Here is a 19,824-nt window from a genome sequence, read left to right as displayed (position 1 = left end):
CACTACACATGTAATATACATGTAACGCTAGACCGTAAAACGAGAAGTATAAGCAAATGTTAATTATCAAACAATAGATTGAACATGTATAATATATGTATTATGAAATTCCTCTCTTCAACTACGACACATTTTCCATTATGACTGTTGGTATGCACCTAACTTAAACAAGTCTATATACACGTGGTAAATGTCAGTACAAATGAAAAAAAAATTCTTCAGATGGAAGAATCCGGGCAAAGGTTTCAAAAGTGGAGGGGGAGATGGTCAACTTCCCAAAATAATCTGACAAGCAAAATACAAAGCAAAACAAAAAAAAAAATTACCAATCCAAGTGACAATTTCCTGGAATTTGCCCGTGCTCGACAAAAAGTGTGTTGTGTGTTTGGGGGGCAGCAAGCATCTAAAGGATAAAATTATTATTTTCGGAAAAAAGCGCCCCTCCCCACCCGCGTTGAACGGTCCTGGGGTCATTACCCATTTCTGACATTACAACACAAAAAGGGGAACGTATTGAAGAACTTAAGGTTGTAGTTGAAGAACATACACTGTAGATATGTACATGTATTATTTTTTCACCACAGTCTCATTAAAATTCACACATGGTGAACCAGGAAGATGATCGCTCCAGCATGGACTGTTGCATAAAGCTTGTCGAGTTGTTTGTCTTTGCTTTGCTCTTTCAAAGTTAAATACCTGTAATGAGGTTATCATAATGACCTACATAGGAACTGAAGTGCAGACTTTGCACCAGTTTATTTTTTAGGACTTTTACAGATAAAGGAAGGTAAGATTATCCTTTTTATGTATACTAAAAGATACTTAAACAGTACCGATCAGTAGCTATGTTGAGTGCAGGGTATTTGGTCATAAAATACGGAGATATAGTCATAATAGTTATGTCTAAGTCATGGGCGGATACAGGATTTGTGATGGGGGGGGGGCGTGGATAACTTCGTTCAGGCAGGGGGTCTGGGGGCCGCCTTAAGGCCCCCAGTGGGTCCAGGGCGAAGCCCTGGTGGGGTTCCAGGGGGCGAAGCCCCCGGAAGCTCCTGCGTTTTCGTGAATTTTAAGAGTAAAACCAGACACAAAAATAGTGGTATTGATTTGCTATGTACACTAAGATATTTCACTTTTCAAAAGAAAAAACACATACACACACACACAAACAAACCAAAAAACAACGAACAAACAAGATCAGATTTTAAAAATAGCATTTTACAAATGTACCTAGATATACAAGAAGTCACAAAAATCAGAATTTTTTTTCAAAGTACCGTGGTGTATTTTCGACCGATTATTTTTTTTATATATTTACATTTGTTCAAGTATGTCACTGCCTATTACATGTATTATTCTCAACTTTTACTGGATCCATTTTCCTTCGAAATACCTTTTATTGTTCAGATTACACTGTATTATATGTATTATTCGTCATGATATAAAATAAATGTGTTCGATTTACAGGATATGCGTGTTGGGTAACTTCGACCGCACACGGGGTATTTTCGATCGATGTGCAAATATAAACGAAATTATTCGCGTCACCTCTAATTTAAGAATATATATATATTAATTTAAATTATTCTGTTGTAAAACATAAAAGATTGTGAAAAAATGCTGACAAAAAAAGAAGAAGTAATTTTCAAAATGTACCTAATTTGAAGACATGATGTGCACCAGGTGCCTAGAGACTGATTTACCGATTTGTAAAGGCATGCTACAAATGACATGTACATATATGCGCAGGCATCTAAACCGCATGTAAACAGAACAGATGATTTTTTTCACTGTTATAGAACTAATTTCTACGGAGTATTCTTGTGCATAATACTTATCCTGATAATTTCTTTATACGGACGGTGGTCATGATTTTTTTCTGGTACAAAAAGCATTGCGTCTTTTTCATTGGTCGAACTGAGATACCCGCTGACGCCGTATTCATGCATGGGTAACTTCGGCAGATTTCTATTCAGCTGATTTGCATTTTATTTGTAAAAACTAAATACTATAAATTAAAAAGGTATGAATTTAAGTTGCAAAATTAAACATAGTTGATAAATTTCACGCCAAGAATATCCACTGTGTCTTTCTATATATACAAGATATTTTCAGAGGTGATAAACTGATAATTCCCCGCAAGGGTTTAAAAATACTCGTCCGTAATTTTTCGGGCGCTAAAGTTTCTTCTTGGATGTAATTTTCCAGTGAAGAAATAAATTTCGCCTATTATTATCGACATTGATTTGTATATGAAAAATGCATTTTCTTTCTGCATAAAGTACATGTAGATGTATGTACACTATAATGGGTTATAAACAAATTATTTTAAAAGGTATTTATGAACGGTCGAAAATAACCAGGTGGTCGAAGTTACACCATCCTAACCTATATCCTGACGTTAAATTCCATTTATATGGAAAGAATATGAGATGTGTGTAATGAAAAAAGTCTTGAATCTATTTAAATAAATTACTGCATAGTTACACCATTTGATAAATAAATACATCAATCAGTGGACGGGTTTGTAACGTAGACCGTCTGATTTTAAATTCATTTATTTACCTTTTACCAGCCTTTAAATATTGCAGTATTTTTCCTTGCATCATGATAGGAAATTTACAAGTGCAGTCTACCCTTCAAACGAAATCGGGAGAGGTTTTCCGGTTTGAATAATTATGAGATAATATTCATAGCGGAATGCAGGCTTTTCAGACTTGATTTTTAAGAAAACCGATACTTGGTCATTAACTAAATTTACCATTTTTTTTTATTGACCATTAATTATAAAACCAAAGTATGGCATAATTAATATTATTAATATTAGTCATGTCATACTTTGAAAATTTTAGGGGGGGGGGGCGTGCGCCCCCCACGCCCCCCCCCCCCTTAAATCCGCCAGTGTAAGTTCTGATTATGGTATGAAAAGCAGTCAATCTATGTAGACTAAAAGTACTGATAGTACTGAGAAGCGCTAAGCTAAGAGTTGATTTTTTGGATATAAATTTGTAAACCGGTATTCTTCATAAGTATGCCCTCTTTCAGATTTGGTTACAGTTCTACCATATTAACTTTTTTGGAATCGGATATCTGTTAAAAATCACTCAAAGGGTTACATGTGTATGAGCGCAATTTCATTACTGATGGAACACAAGAGAGAACTTTTTCACCGCTGAGTATTTGTTTTTATGATCAGACTTTGGTAAAGGTTCTTGGAGTATTTACATACCTAAGTGATTTTTAAATAATGCGCTAAACCATATTTCTATCTACGTGGTCTGTCATATATCGAATGCAGTTGAAGTGATGATTAAAAATATACTATTTTGTATATTTATTTAGTACATTCAGGCATATATTCATGTATACCCATAATGTGGACAGAGAGGGTTTTTCTCCTCAGGAATTATATAATTTGTACAAAGGGTCTTTTCTTGATTACATTCATAAAAAACCCCAGTATTTTGATTTTCTTTTAAGTCATTTCCAAGTTACTTTTTTAAAAATATATAAATAACAATTTGAATAAATATCGAAATATAGAATAAACCTGCGTAAATATGTCTTTAATTACTGAATTTAGACTTCCTACTGAACCCCCCCCCCCAATAATCTATAATCTCATGTGTCCTTGGAGAGTTGCTTAAATCAGAGATCAGAGACATAACATTGCTTTTCAGAGTGAGTTGGTTGGGGTAAATGTACGCCTCTTTACTATTTTTGGCAAATTAATAGAATAAAGTGGCTTTTTTTATTATTATTATACAGTTATATAATGTGACACAATAAAGAAATAGGGAAATTACTTTTATAAAGCTTTTTAAAAGAGAGTTTTTTATAGATTGCAAATCAACTAAAACTTGTCATTTTATGAGCCTAACACATATACATATATCACCGAAACACGTTTACATATATCACTGAATCGAGTATTAAATTAAGGAACTACATGTCCAGTGTATAAATAGAGTACATGAAGGATTAATTGAGAATTTATAACATGTACCGGTATAAACATGACTTGTCTTACGACTTGTTGACTGGGTGTTTACAAGCATATTTAACTTTCGGTAAGTGTTGTATACATACATTACTTATAAATTATGAATGTGATACATGTATATTTAATACTTTTCTCAGAGACATTCTGTCGTATTTCAGACAAACTTCAAACGGTATAAAATGACCGAAATGAATGCAAAAGAGAAGGAAGAGCATAATAAGAAATTGAGCTGGGTCTGCAAGGAATTTGCAGTTGCCATAGGCGTTTGTGCCGTGGTATATTTTACGGTCAGGAACATTCCTCTGGACACGGAAACACTTAAAACTCCCCAGGACCGTCTGACATTCACACTCAGGTGGTTGTTCGTTTCCTCACTTCCAATCTTATTTGCACTTTTTGGGGTGTTAGATGTCCGAGGTAACACGAAAGCCATCGATCCACTTCACGGAGGCGCAGAACACCTCGTGGAACTTCCTAACAGGATTCTGCGAAATACTATTGAACAGTTTTCCATGCACGCAGTTGGATTATTAGCCTTGACAACATATCTGGATGAAAATTGTATGTCCGATATTCCAGTCTTAGTTGTCTTGTTTTTTCTTGGTCGAATCGTCTTCGCGATTGGCTACAAATCTTCGCCCATGAACAGAGGATTCGGATTCGGCATCACTTTCATGCCAACAATGGCTACCTATGGATATTGTTTATATAAATTCATCACCACATACTTTCTTAAATTTTAGTTATGTCTCACAAAATCTAATACTACTACATATTGCATGTGTACAAATATCCCCCACCCTTCATGTTAGATGTCTATCATACCTGATACAGTATACACAGGTAATTTTAACAAACTCACACATTTAATCAATTTACATGTAAAATTGTGTAATAATAAAAGGTCTCAAAATATTCTAATCTCAAGTTATATTAACAATATCGATTACTGTAACCAGCTTTCTTCTTACGATCTTTTGGTTTTATAATTATTTACATGAAGTCATTGTCTTAAGCAGTTTGCTAATGACTCAAGCCAACTGACTAAGAACTGCTAAGACTTCATGAACCATTACCAACTTTTAGTTCTTTTCAAAGTCATAGATCAAGAACACACCATGTAATTTACATAATTGTCCAAATGTTATGTAACCCCTGATATCATTGTGTGAAAACAACAGTTACTACATTGCGTTCCTTTCTCTATAACCAATGGAGGATTTCATGACTAATCTTGTCCATTCATTTCAAAGTAGTGCATGTAGACTCAGATCATAAAGGCATAAAAATGATAAAATGAATACTATCTCCTTTCTGAAATTCGCTTAATTTCCTTCATTCCAAACCTTAACAATGTACATATAAATCTATTATATGATTATAACGTCTTCTAAATATAAACGTATGTTTTTTTTTTTTATTGAAACTTAGAAAAAAAAATCCCAGAGAAAAAGATAGTAAGTTAATTGAGCTTTGTTAATTTTCATAATACGACAATTGAATTTATGCCAAGAAGTGCTTTTAATTCTGGAGTTTGCCTTATAACCCTTTTATTACGCACATTTGACGCATTGTCCTTTTTAACGGGAAATACATTCAAGTACTGCGTTCTTCTTTATCAACTTTGAACCCCAGTAAGCATACAACAGTGCCTATGTTTGCCATGGTTTGCGTCGTTCTACTTTATCACCTTTGCTGGGGGCTGTTTGATCGAAGGTTATTACATTATAGAATTCAGCGCACTATATATGTGACCATTCATTTCATTGGATCAGCATTTGCAATAACAGATCGAGCATTTAACCAAGGTAAGATCTTTAGTTTACACGAGAGTTTAAACGTTTAATTTCTTGCATTTAAAAAAATAAAATATAACATGATGTTAACTTTGATTTATATGCCGAGTTTTATGTTTACATTTCTTTTAGGAAACATTAAGCACTGGCACTTCGAAAATGGAAAGCAAAGAGAAGAAGAAACCACGACTACTGATAGAGAATATGCCTTGGATTCGGATTCAGATGATCTCGGCAATAGCGACGAGCTTACTTCTCTTCACCGTTTGTTTCTGGACATTGCCAATAAATACATCCGGACTTAAGGACCCCGCAGGACGCCTCGCGTTTGCAATCAGGTGGTTGTTCATATCCTCGTTGTCCATGATATTTGCATTGTTTGGGGTACTAAGAGTCCGAGGAAGCTCGAATGCTGTTGATCCAATCAATGGAGGGGCAGAACATTTAATAGAGGTTCCGAACAGAATTCTGCGAAATACCGTCGAGCAGTATTTTCTGCACATGGCGGGAGTTTTGACATTGAGCACTATTCTGGATGCCAGCTCTCTGAAGGTTATTCCAATTCTAGCTGGCCTGTTTCTCCTCGGCCGGTTTACTTACGGGGTAGGATATTCCCAATCTCCCTTCAACAGGAGCTTTGGATTTATCATGACTTTTATTCCAACATTACTTGTGTATGTTTATTGTACGTATCGAATGTTTACAGGCAATCTGTTGCTGTCTTAATAGAAACAAAAATACTTAGATATTTGTGTACATTATATTAGTACTTCGTTCAATATACTTCAAAATAAATGTCTAGAATCTATATTACGAGGGGTGATCAAAAAGTTCGCGAACTATCTCTATATTTACAAAACCACAATTCAGATCAGAATGAAATTTGGCACACATATAGCCAGTCTGATTAAAACCAGCCCCCCCTTCTCCTTTCACTCGTCAGGCTGATTAAAACCAGCCCCCCTTCTCCTTTCACTCGACGAGTGAAAGGAGAAGGGGGGCTGGTTTTAATCAGAATGACATATAGCCATATAAATGTTCCATAAATAGCATATATGTTATATAATGTTTTGCTGCACGTTTGTGACGTCACAATGTAAAAATGACGTCAATATATAGGTGACTTGTGACAAAAAATGCTTGACTCAGTCGTACTCGAGCAACGAACGGCTGTATAAAGTTTAACGTGTATCTCGGAAATTCATTTGCAGTAGAATATAATAATTTGTACAAGGTTTATAAAGACAAAAGACTTATCAAAAGTTCAATCATTAATTGGATTGATTGTTTCAAAAAAGGTAGGGAGATGGCTTAAAAATGATGTTTGTTCTGTTGCCCAGCGAAGGCAAGCCGGAAAAAAGATGTGTCCTTAGTTGAGCAATTTGTTTTGAAAGATCGCTAAGTTAAAATTAGAAAATTAGTTGAATATCTGAACAATGATTTAATTATTAAATTCCTAAAATATTGTTTACTTTAGACTTTAAACATATGAGATATGAAGAAAAGAAGGCGCGCATATTTTTTTCACTTTGGATAAACGACGCTCCCGAGACAAAGGACTCGGGTTGTGGTCGTCACTCTTGCTAATTCTGGGAAGGGATATCCTTATCCACCCATCCTATTGCCGAGATTTGGCCATTTCTTACAGATGGTCTGTTCTTGTTATAAAAAATAACTTGCATGGTAAGAAATATAAGACTCGGAAAAATCTCTTCGCTTCTGTGAACAGACCGCTACGGAGCATGTCACGTGACCGCCTGGATCACGTGATTCGCGCATGGGCAGAACAATGGCAGATATGCATTAAAATCGGAGAGGACTACTTAAAAAAATAATGAACACTGAAATCTCATTTTTTTTCTTTTAAGGAAGTAATTCAATTAGTTCGCGAACTTTTTGATCACCCCTCGTACACATGTAATGAGCTTTTCATTTATTCATGATGGAAACAATTTTGGGCTGCAATTTTTGGGTTACTGAATTAGTTTGATAAAAATAACAAATTCACAAAATCATGACACAGATGGTAAACTATACTATATGTAATTTGGTAACAACATATTGCCGATTCCAATTCACAAACCCAACCTTTTAAGCTCACCTCGACGAAGTAGAGATGAGCTATTCTCTTTAGAGAAGTGGACAGGCTTTCGCCTACATCCACTTCTCTTCGCAAGCCTTCATGTTTTGATTCTGGAAAACGTGTAAATCTCGAAACGGTGACGGTCTGCACTTCAACTGACATTTCGTCTAAAATACGTCTGAATGTACGTAATAGACGTGTTATATTATCAATTTTAACATAAATACACACAATTGTTACAAGAAAACTGACCTTTAAGTATTGTTAATCCATTTTCACAAGTTCTCCATCCCGGATTTAAATTATGTGCAAGTAACTCTTGAAGTATTCAAAAATCTCTAAATCGGATAAAAATGGGAACTATTTTTACAAAATAATAATGAAACGAGAGAAATCGTCTACTCTGTTTAAACTTACGGGACGGTATTTCTTCAAGTTTCGTTCTAATTCTTTTGATCTTTGTTTTAAATCTTTTTTTCATCTCTCGGGAAAGGTAGAGTTAATATCGTTTAAAAATAAAAGAAAATATTTTTTTAATATTTTCAGTGAGGAAGTAATGAAGTATTTTTAAGGTCAAATTTACATTTAAAGTATTAAAATAGTAAAAATAAGTATAGGTAATATTATTAATTTTGAATAATATGCTAAATCAAAAGTGAATTGTCAAAAACTTTTTTTGAATTAAAATACGTTTTCACCAATTTTTCCAAATTATCCGACTTAAAATTTTCATTTTTTTTCTAATAAGCTGTGGTAGATAAACATTAGTTTAAATCCGGGATGGAGAACTTGTGAAAATGGATTAACAATACTTAAAGGTCAGTTTTCTTGTGACAATTATGTGTATTTATGTTAAAATTGATCATATAACACGTCTATTACGTACATTCAGACGTATTTTAGACGAAATGTCAGTTGAAGTGTAGACCGTCACCGGTTCGAGATTTACACGTTTTCCTGAATCAAAACATGAAGGCTTGCGAAGAGAAGTGGATGTAGGCGAAAGCCTGTCCACTTCTCTAAAGAGAATAGAGATGAGCATATGCTAGCTAGCCCCCATGTATGGTTGGCGTCTCGGTTAAAGTTTTTGGAGCAAGTTCATTCCCAAATAATTATGAGCTCAACTGGACCAAACTTGCATGGTTGATGCATCTAGGAATGAACACTACATGTACCAGACTTGCCTAGAATGCTTGATCTGATCCACATTTTCCGAATAAGGTTAATGTTTTTGGAGCAAGTCCATTCAATTCCAAAGTGACTATAAGCCTTTTGTGACGAAATTTGCGTGGTTGATCGAAGGATGCACGCTGCCTTACTAGTTTCGGAAGCTGGATCTGACCAATATTTTTTGGATAATTGAGCAGGTAAAATGTTTGGTGCAAGTACATTCCCAAATAAATATGAGCCCTATGGTCACCAAACTGGCACCGATGAAGCATCTAGAGATGCACACTACCAAACTTGCTTCAAATGCTGGATCTTGCCTACATTTTTCAATTGATAAAAGTTTTTGGAGCAAGTCCATTCTTATATACGTTAAGCCCTATGGTGACCAAACTCACATGAATATTGCATCTAAGGATGAGTTGTACACTACCAGACTAACTTTGGTTGCTGGATTTGACCTATTCAGGCTGATCGAATAGTTAAAGGTATCCTCAAGTAGCTACAAGTTGGACGTAGACCAAACTTGCATGGATGATTCATCCATGGATGCAAATTACCAGAACATTCATTTGGAGTGAGACTTACTTGTTGATAATATGTGTAGAGGTGAGCTTCATAAGCTTTGATTGCCTTTGTTTTTCTTTACCATGTTCATGTAAATACACGGATCGGTCAACAGGGGGAGGGTTAAGTAAAAAGTGTATTATAAGATATTAACTTTGAACATATATCTGCTCCTACTTTTTTGACATCCTTAATAACTCATACTGTATCGTGATTTTAGCACTTGTTTGAAACATACTGTTGTTATAACCGTGTTTCTCAACAGAGTTCCTGAAACTAATACTTTTTCTATTGATTATTAAAAATCAACATTTTCTGGTCTCCTAGCCTTTACCATTCATTCGGTTGATGTCGAAACTCATGTGATTACATTTTTTCCTGGCATTCCCCTGTGAGGAACTTTAATTTGTTAATGTGTGAAATTTAAGAGCCTCTCTGTGCACAAAATAGGACTATAATACTGGTCTGTGCATATCTAGATGCATTTTCCACGCGAATTTGATCATTATATTATGATTACCGTTAATATAAATGCATCCCAAAAATGTGATCTAGTCACCCATATATAAGCATCTGCAGATCAGGCTCAGCACCCGAAGCAAGTTTGGTAGTGTCTAAATGTATCATCCCTGAAAGTATGGACTTGATCCGACTTGGAAATGGACTTCTAAAAATGTTAACCTTTAAAATAATCCAGATACAGCATCTACAGTCTTGTAGACTCTTATTGTGTAAACATTTGATAGGTCACTCATACAGAAAATAGCAGGATCCATCATCTTCAGCAAGTTTGGCAGTTTGCATTCGTAGATGCATAACCCATGCAAGTGTGATTCATGCAAGACTTCTGGGTTGGTACAAAAAACCATATCTGCTTTAACTTTTAGTAAGGCGTGACAATCTCGGCGATATATAATTTGCGTCTCTCAAATGGTGACCTAGATTCTCATTGGTTAAAAAATTCATAACATTAGCAACAACAAACTATGAGATGACATAAGCCACACCTCTTTACTGTAAGAAACCGATAAAACCGGTTCCTTGCGTCACTCGTTGACGTCTGGACCATTTCTATTTCATGTGTATTTCACCCGTGAATGAAAAGCTGCATGTGTAAATTTCAGTGTTGATGAGCTAATCTGGCAACCAATGAGAATCTAGGTCACTATTTGAGAGACTCTAATTATGTATAGCCGAGAATATCACGCCTTACTGAAAGTTCAAGCAGAAATGGTATTTGTACTATAAGTTATACTTATATAACTTAATCCTAGACCCTAACGTCGGAGGTATGACAAAAGCCCATCTCAATATTAAAAATATTTACTTATTTGGATTTGTTTACGTTTTATAATTTGGTAAGGGAAGTAAATGGCTAAAGACAGTAGAGTGCTTAAAATGGATCGTTTTTCTCTCAGACTTTGACACAGTATTTGAAAGTGCGCATGAAAAGGTAATGAGAAATCTGTATAACTACTCGATTAATTTATGAAGAGAATTTTTGGGTATATATATATTTTGTAGATATCACATTTAGATCATTTCATCAAGTATGGAATATGGTTTATCACATATTCTGCATCAGATCTAGTCATACAGTTATAAATATACTGCGGTGCCGTACCTCCTACTTTTGCTGTGCAAGATGTTCCGTAAAATTTAGTCAGCCCTTATCACATTTTTAGCAAAAACTGTTGACCATAGAAATAACGAGGCCCAGTGCATAACTACCGAGCAAGGTAAGCTTAATTTAACGTATGCATGAGTAACTCTAATTCAATGGAGGTATGTATTGTTCATTATTTGCTACAAAAAATTACAGCAAGTGTAATTCACTGATCTTTTACTTAATTTTTTTGTTCTCTTCTTCTGAATGTTCTAAATTTTAGCAGCCAGAAGAAAACATGTCGGACAAACAGAAGGACAGGAGAACGTTTCGGGAAAAGAAAACATATGTCCAAATGCAGATAGTGACTTCACTGATTGTCAGTGGCTCCGTTTTTGTCTTCAGTTACTGGCTTCTTCCTATCAACACCTCAAAAATCACCGAACTTTCTGAGAGATTTGCCTTTACGATATGTTGTTTATTTGTCTCCTCGTTTTCCATTATAATGGGGATAGTGGGGGTCGGTAATGTCCGAGGTAACACAGACGCAATTGACCCCGTATATGGCGGAGCTGAAAATCTCGTGGACGTCCCAAACCGGATCCTTCGGAATACAACGGAACAGTTCTTTCTACACATGATGGCCATGTTAACATTAACTCTTTTTTTGGAGGGAAACTCTATGAGGGTTATTCCCATTCTTTCAGGGATATTCCTGGTGGCTAGAATTGTATACCAGTATGGGTATATGTCCTCTCCAATGAACAGGGGGTGGGGATTTGCCAGTACATTTTTACCTACACTCGCTGTATACACTTATTGCACATTTTGCCTTTTTACAAAGATAATGAATGCCTATAATATCCTATAGCTTCAGTTTATAGTGTTTAAAATTCTATGGCAATTTTTTACGATTAAATCTTTCATTAGTAAAATATGATGTATTCGAATACTATTTATTTAATTCAAATAAATACTAATTACACGACAGATATACACTGTATATGTTTTTTTTTCCTGCAAACCTAATATGTGGTGCAATCTCCATCATATGGGACAAAATACTGAAAAAAGTTTAATACACAATTTATAAGTCCCTTGAGGGTATACCATAAATGTAGAGGTACATATGCAAATTACTAAATTACATGCAAACAACCCTAATATGAAATTAAAAACACAGGCACCTGATAAATGGTTGGTATACTCCCCCCCCCCCCTTCCTCCTGAGAATTTTTTAGACAACATAACTTAGTATACTTGAATTTCTAGTTTATCATACCGATACTTCGATATTTGATATCATTTTCCGTTTTTGTCTAGTTTTTAGGAATTGCCCCCTTTCGGTATACAGGCACCTGACGAATGGTTGGTGTAACCCCCTCCTTCTCCCTTCCTTTTGACAATTTTTTAGACAAGATAACTTAGCATGAATTCCTAGTCTATCCTACCAATACTTCGATATTTGATATCATTTTCCGTTTTTGTCAAGTTTTAGAGATTGGTATATCGGTATATAAAAAAATACTAAAGGTAAGAAACAAAAAATTTTGGTAGGATGGGCTATCATAGGCGATCAAAATTTTACATAGTTTAAGTTATATAATTATATAGGGAAAAATCGTTAAATTTTTTCTTGACAAGAAGTATAAAGCCATGGTTGTCATATTTATATAGATGTTTCCTCAATAAGTGTAGATTCATTTTTTTTTCAGATCATGACCCCTAAAGGTAGGAGGGGCCACGATACGAGATCAAAAAATTACACAGGAATATATTGGGGAAAATCTGCTGATAAAGAGCGTTAGTGCCAAAAGAAATGTGAGCGTTGTGACCCATTTGTCTCTTGTCTAATGTAGATATTCACACAGAAAAGTGCTTTAGTTTTAAGAACCCTCTATACACTGCACAATAAAGAGTTCTGATTCTGTGGTATTTTTATGAAGTTAGAGTAATCTGCCCTTAGATCTAAAATGAAATAAATTGAAATCTACAGTTTATCAATCAATTTCTAATCAATTCAAGCATTCTTAACATTTTGATAGGCCATGATAAATTAATTGAACACCTCATCTGCATGCTTTTTCCTAACTTAAGTAAACAACAGTGATTTCTGTTCATCAAAACTTTGTTGCCTTTGAACATTTCTCCTGGGGGTAAAAGCCAGGCACCCAATGTTGAAAACGATATAAATAAGCTCAATATTTACACCTTTATACAATATAATTTTTTCAATGTCCAAAAAACATTTTCGTTTAGTGTAGAGAGGGTCCTTAAGTCAAATTTTATGATAATTGTCATCTCGCTAGACTTTTAAGTTCACTTGAAACAAATTTTTGAAAACCCCCTGTCAGTGGTCTCTCTGTTAACTTTTCTGATTCTCGTCATTTCAAGAACCAGTGGACCAATTTTAACCAAGGACCATGGACCATTTTAAACCAAACTTGCCACAAAGCATCCTTGGGTAAAAGGTAATCAATTTTGATTAAAAGAAGGACCATGGTCCTTCCCAAGGGAAGATAATAAAGAAAAGGACATGAATAAGTGTTGTCATTTCAAAAACCCCAGCTCAAGAGCCACTAAGCCAGAAAAAGATAAAACTAATGTGAAAACTTTCTGATAAAGTATAAATTCAAAATTGTACAAATCTATCCCCCTCCCCCCGATCTGGTGATAGGGTGGAGATACAATGAGGAATAACGTTGAAAGGGGATTTTATAGGAAAAATCTTCGAATTTCCTTTTCCTCATAATAAAGGCAGGGCAATTATCAATTAACAAGCGGCCCAAGGGCCTTGAATCGCTCTTCTGATAAATTGACAACCTGTCACTTCTATTTGAAGCCTCCATGTATCTAGTATATTTAGATCAAACCTTAACAATCCAAAAATAGGTCACCATGACCTACATTTTGGCTAAAACACTTTAAGAACTCAAGATAAATCAACTGACAAAAAGTGATGATTCTAAGACAATTAGCATCTGAAATATTGAATTACATGTATCATCATAAAATTGAAAAGGTAAGTCACAATGACCTACTTTTCATTGACCTACTCTGAGGATCCAAAATGCATCAACAGACAAAGTTTGATGATTCTAAGCCATTTAGTACCTGAAATATTTATTTCTATCCATAAAATATCAAAAGTAGGTCACGGTGACCTACTTTCAGTTGACATTCTCCGAGAACTCAAGATGCATCAGCTGACAAAGTTTGATGATTCTAAGCCAGTTAGTACATGAAAATATTTTAATATAGCCATAGAATATCAAAAGTAGGTCACGGAGATCTACTTTTCAGTTGACATTCTCTGAGGACTCATGATGCCTGAAAAATTCAAAAAGTATGTCACTGTGACCTACTTTTTTTATAAATATGTTATAAGGTTCCAAGATGCATCAACTAACCATGTTTGATGATTCTAAACCTAAAAGTATCAGAAATAATGACCTTAAATGTTTTGGAAAAGATTAGTCGTAAAATTCAAGAAGAAGGTCAAGGTGACCTACTTTTCAGTTGACGTACCCCGTGACCTACTTTTGATATTTTATGACCTACTTTTGATATTTTATGGCTATATAGTTATTATTTTTAGACAGGTTATCTTTTTATTCTTGTTTGATATCTGCAAATAATCATCATTAGTCCCCAAGCGGTGAAACCGGTGGTTTCCCCCTCGTCTGTCTGTCTGTCTGTCCCACATATGTTTACTCACTGTTTTTGCTACACGCTTGCAGATATTGAGTTGGTTTTTGGTAAGTGAGTCTATTTTGATGAGTTACAAATCACCTGTATTTCGTTCCGCTTTGGTGATTTGTAAGGTGAACCAGATTACACTTGCTGGTAGGGAACTAGTATTGCTTATGCAATACTCTCAGAATAATTGTCAGTCCATGATTACACGTGAAACCGGAGGGGACCATAGGTGTTCTACTCGTCTGTCTGTCCGTCCCTTTGTCTGTCTGTCAGATTGTCCCACTTGGTTTTCCGCAATTTTTTCTATACGCTTGCAGATATTGAGTTGATTTTTCGTATATAAGTGTACCATGATGAGTTTTGCATTTAATTCCGCTTTGATGGTTTTGGGCAGAATTTTAGCCTTTTTGGGGCAGTATTGGCCATTTAAGTAAACATAAAATTATGCAATGCTGAAATATGTATTTGATATGTAAAGAACACTAATCAATTCATCATCCATTATGAAATTAAGAACAATGTAACGTTACATCATGCATAGTAGAAGTCTGACGGTCATTCTTAGATTTTCATATCACAATGTTGTTAAATTTAAAAAAAAATCTGTTAGAACTACGTTTGTTTTCCTTAAGTAAATAAGGAGCTTTGAAGGCTATTGATAACGAATTCGAGTTTGTTGACTTTGTCCTGGTGTCAGCCTATCTTATACTCGAGACCATATACATATAACTCCTCCAGTGCAAGCAACCTAAAGGTGTTGAGAACCGGAATTAAGGAATGGAATAGTTTTGAAAGCTGGACAGAGTTCAAACCAGGCATTTGAAGGTTCAAACCAGGAAATATATAGCCATTTGAAGGTACTAGTAATCTTTTGATAGTGTACATCTCCTTTTCATAAATCTATATAAGATACTTGTATCGCCTCCCTATACGGTGCATATCAGTATTATTCAATGTATACAAGAGTGACAGGGACGGAAGATCTTTTGAGTACAATTTACAAACTTCTTTGCTGGATAAAAAATGTTCTAAATCGTAGTAAAGACATTTAAAGTTTGAAACTTTTCATTGAAAGCTCGAAAGTGTAAATATTTATGGTTAAATCAATTTCGAATAAAAAAATAATTTCAACATATCAACAATATTTTTATCATGAAGGTTACAGTAAAAATGTCGGAGAAATCAGCATCTAGACAAGCTCCAAAAGAGAGCCAGAATTGGATCAGCAAACAAATCATGGCAGGTTTCGCATTGTGCACCACTCTCTTCCTAGGGGCCTACTTCTTACTGCCAATACCAGAGATACACATCCAGACCCCCGTGGACAGATTTGTTTTAACAATCCGGTGTCTCTTTGTGTCCTCACTTCCAATTTTGCTACTTATTCGATCCATTGGAAACGCACGTTTCAGCACTAGAGCAATTGACCCTGTCAAAGGTGGCGGGGAGGATATTGTGGATGTACCAAACAGAATCCTTAGAAACACCATAGAGCAGTATATAATGCACGCAGTGTCTATGTTGACCCTTTGTACATTTCTAGACGAAGCTTCTCTCAAAATCATTCCAATCTTGTCGGTGAACTTTGTAATATTCCGCTTGCTGTTTTGGTGGGGGTATCTCAACTCCCCTTTGAATAGAGCCGTAGGCATGAGTGGGACAGGGTTACCTATGATTTTAACCTATTTTTATTGTTTGTATTGCATCATCAAAAATCTAGTTTTTTGATTTTCGGTTTATGTTGCGAATATACACATGTATTGAGACTCATTTCATGTATTATTGTCTGAATGTATCTACAGTATTAGTTAAATGTACAATATTTTCTAGAATTTTTATGAAATTCATCTGAATTGTAAACATACATGTGTATTTAGTTTAGACGCGATTATAATTTACTGATGTTTAAATGTACACGTTAAATTGAATGTCACCGATGATTGGAACCTGATCTTCCCCACTAAAGAAACACTCAAGTAGTCCCTGCTGTAGGCCCCAGTCCGGTCCTTCTGTAAATACCTTTGTCACTCAGGTATAACATGTTATATTTAGATTAAGAATCCCCCCAAAACAAACAGAGCGTATATAGTGGAAATGGATTAACATACTTTGATTGCAATACTGGTACATTCTTGAAGCCTGAATGTCATTGTGATTTAAGAAAAAATGACATATTAAGAACATTTAATCAAAATGAAATATTTTTAACAAAAGCTAAATTTCTCAAGGGACTGAAAGAAAATGACCTGACCGATCGTGATCCACGTGGGGAGATGCGTTCTTTTCCGGAAGATCGTCAGTTTGTGGTCAGGGCAGGTTTGGCGGGGGTGATCTTTACGATTTTGTTTAGTTCCATTGGATACCTTGTGCTTCCATTCTCTACACCCTCTGCAGACTCTGTTCTTGTGAAGCTGGTGTACACTCTACGATGGCAAATGTTCCCTGCTTTCATGCTTCTATTTGGTGTGTTGTCTGTTATGTATCTGCGGTTTCAAAGTTCTGCAATAAACCCAGTGTTGGGACGGGGTGAGCACATTGTCGAGACACATCAGAGGTACCTTCGGAACACCACCGAACAACTGGGTCTTCATGTGATTGGACAGCTCGTGCTCTGTACTTATCTGACGTCACAATCACTTGCCATTATCCCAGTGTGTTCCACTTTATTTGTGATTGGACGTATTGCATTCTGGGTAGGCTATGTCAGAGAGCCTCTAAAACGAATGTTTGGCTTTATGGTAACCTTTTCTGTGACTTTAGGAAGTCTTTTATATTGTTTGTTTTGTTTTGTAATGTCCGGGCCAACATTTGCTCTACATGATTAATGTTATATTTATACCATTAATCGATCATAATCATGTATTAATACCTTAGGTCACAATTGTAATTGATATTTCTATGATCACATGTTTTATATTCTGAAATTTGTATACACAGGTTGAAAAAATAAATATCCATTCTTCGTGTGAAAAAAATTGTGTCTTATATTTCCAAGTGGGTCTTTAAAATGTTTTCTGATCAACAATACATTGGTGGAGGAGAGGGGGGTGGGTATCAGTTGGGTGCATTTAAGTTTGATTTAACCTATGATAATGATAATCTGTTTTCTCGTGTAGTCGTATAAAAAGCATACTCAGAACAGATGTAGAATGATTGTTACTCTGCAATACTTTTAATATGTGCACAAAATGTTCTTATAAAGCATATTCTTAGTACAATCAATTTTTAAACCAAGACACACTACTGATAAATAAATTGATGTTACAGGGCTTTCAGCAATCCTCATTTTATCATGTTGTAAATTTTGAATTTACTAGGTGTAAGTAAATGCAAAATTTACAGCATGATAACTATAATGTTGTATATTTTGCGTTTACCTTCACCTAGCATATTCAAACTTTACTACATTATTATCATTAGTTCTTATGATATCGTGATACTGAATTGAAATACACTTTAGTTAACTCTTCAATTGATCCTTAAATACTGAACTGCATAATTAGCTAAGCTTACAGAGTATTCCACATAATCAAGCATGTATATGTACGTCTAGCGACCCGTTATCAGAAACGAATTCGAATTCTCAAATGAGATGAATCCCTTGTCATGATAGATGTTTACCAAAACAAAAATACAATTTATAAATTCTAATGACACAGTTTAAACTTTTTGTCTACCTTTTTTTGGCTTGTGTCAAAACAATTTCTATAAAATATTGCGAATTTAAATCTTTCTTCCAGATGTCACAACGATGGGCCTTCTTTTGGTTACAATCTTACGATGGATGTATAGAACTACATGACAGACAAATGACGTGTGATTACCTTTTTATTATCATTAAGTAAAGTTATATATAATCCCACTGATATACATGTGTATTATGAAATAGAAAGGGTTAAGAAGATATCACAAAGTCGGAAGACGTTATGATATAAACCCTTATATGATGCTCGACTTCAGTGAGTTTACGAATGAGTTAACAACATTGTACACGAACTTCGTTCTTCAATTACAATCCTCCTCAATATTTTGGTTTAGTTTAAGTTTCCATACAGTGACCATAGTTTGGTTTATATTTCAGAGCCTCCTGTGATCTGAAAGCTCAATTTATACCTAAAACGCATTATTATATTATAATTTATTTCTAATTACTGAACATAACAGTTGTTTTGAAAGAGAAATACTACATGGGAGAGAATTCATCATACACTCATTACATGTTTATAGGACAGTATATATTTAATTGACCATGACTTACTTGGGTAAGTTTTCTGTAATTCGTCCCTTTGGTTTTTTCGTTGATCTTGAGACATTGCTGATGCTTTGGGGTCATCTGTGACTGTGGGTTTCGCAGATGCAGCATACTTCACACACAGCACAAACGTTACTATAAATGCACACTGCACCAAAATTAGAACGAATATGAATATTCTTTTGCCTTTCAGTTGCATTTTGTAGAATTTTTGGAGTAGATTCCAAATGAAGTGTGGACAGCTAGACAGTATTTGGGTGCTTGCTCCAGCGACGCGACCCAAGTTAATGCTAGTGAAAAATGGTGATCAGGCATGCAATAAGTTGTGATCGTGAAGAGTTATAGTAACTAAATGTTTGTGAAATATAACCAATCTAGTTAACATCTTCTTATCATGACAACTTAATATGATTTGGTTGAATGTTTTTCAGTTATTTCTTATAACGTTTTGTTGCATCCTTCTCCATAAATTAAATAGAGCGGGAAATTTTACTTTTTCATCTTTTACTGAGAAAGGCAATACCACAGATTAAAAAATTCCTCATGATTTTTTTTATGGTCAAAAGCGAAATTTACTCTTTTTCATTCAAATTGTCCCAGAATCATTTGTGAAAATCTGTGAAAAGGGTATAAAACGCAGACCCCTGGAAA

At 34.9% G+C, this 19,824-nt stretch overlaps 2 protein-coding genes and 1 long non-coding RNA gene across 4 annotated transcripts; all 3 read left to right on the top strand.

Annotated features, from left to right (window-relative positions):
• Positions 1 to 690: 690 nt before the first annotated feature.
• LOC133201266 (uncharacterized) lies at positions 691 to 4,918 on the top strand. The gene is made up of 2 exons (XR_009723067.1): positions 691 to 787; positions 4,162 to 4,918. It is a non-coding gene; the product is annotated as an uncharacterized LOC133201266 (long non-coding RNA).
• A 792-nt stretch (positions 4,919 to 5,710) lies between these two features.
• On the top strand, positions 5,711 to 6,543 carry LOC133201265 (transmembrane protein 79-like). Its single transcript, XM_061337061.1, has 2 exons — positions 5,711 to 5,811; positions 5,932 to 6,543. Exon 2 carries the CDS (start codon positions 5,959 to 5,961, stop codon positions 6,523 to 6,525), a length of 567 nt encoding a protein of 188 aa, XP_061193045.1. The 5' UTR covers positions 5,711 to 5,811; positions 5,932 to 5,958; the 3' UTR covers positions 6,526 to 6,543.
• A 4,736-nt stretch (positions 6,544 to 11,279) lies between these two features.
• Positions 11,280 to 12,208, top strand: LOC133201263 (transmembrane protein 79-like). Of its 2 annotated transcripts, none has more exons than XM_061337059.1 (2): positions 11,280 to 11,355; positions 11,506 to 12,208. In XM_061337059.1, exon 2 carries the CDS (start codon positions 11,521 to 11,523, stop codon positions 12,091 to 12,093), a length of 573 nt encoding a protein of 190 aa, XP_061193043.1. In that variant the 5' UTR covers positions 11,280 to 11,355; positions 11,506 to 11,520; the 3' UTR covers positions 12,094 to 12,208. The 2 variants fall into 2 exon arrangements, with proteins under 2 accessions (XP_061193043.1, XP_061193044.1); XM_061337060.1 differs by having other exon boundaries at positions 11,331 to 11,355; positions 11,509 to 12,208.
• Positions 12,209 to 19,824: the final 7,616 nt, after the last annotated feature.

This window comes from Saccostrea echinata, unplaced genomic scaffold (assembly GCF_033153115.1).
Source record: "Saccostrea echinata isolate AGI-Se365-2 ecotype Australia unplaced genomic scaffold, CSIRO_AGI_Sech_v1 ptg000043l, whole genome shotgun sequence".
Taxonomy (NCBI): Eukaryota; Metazoa; Mollusca; class Bivalvia; order Ostreida; family Ostreidae; genus Saccostrea; species Saccostrea echinata.
Note: the sequence above shows the minus strand (reverse complement) of the source record. Positions and strands in the feature narration are given on the sequence as shown.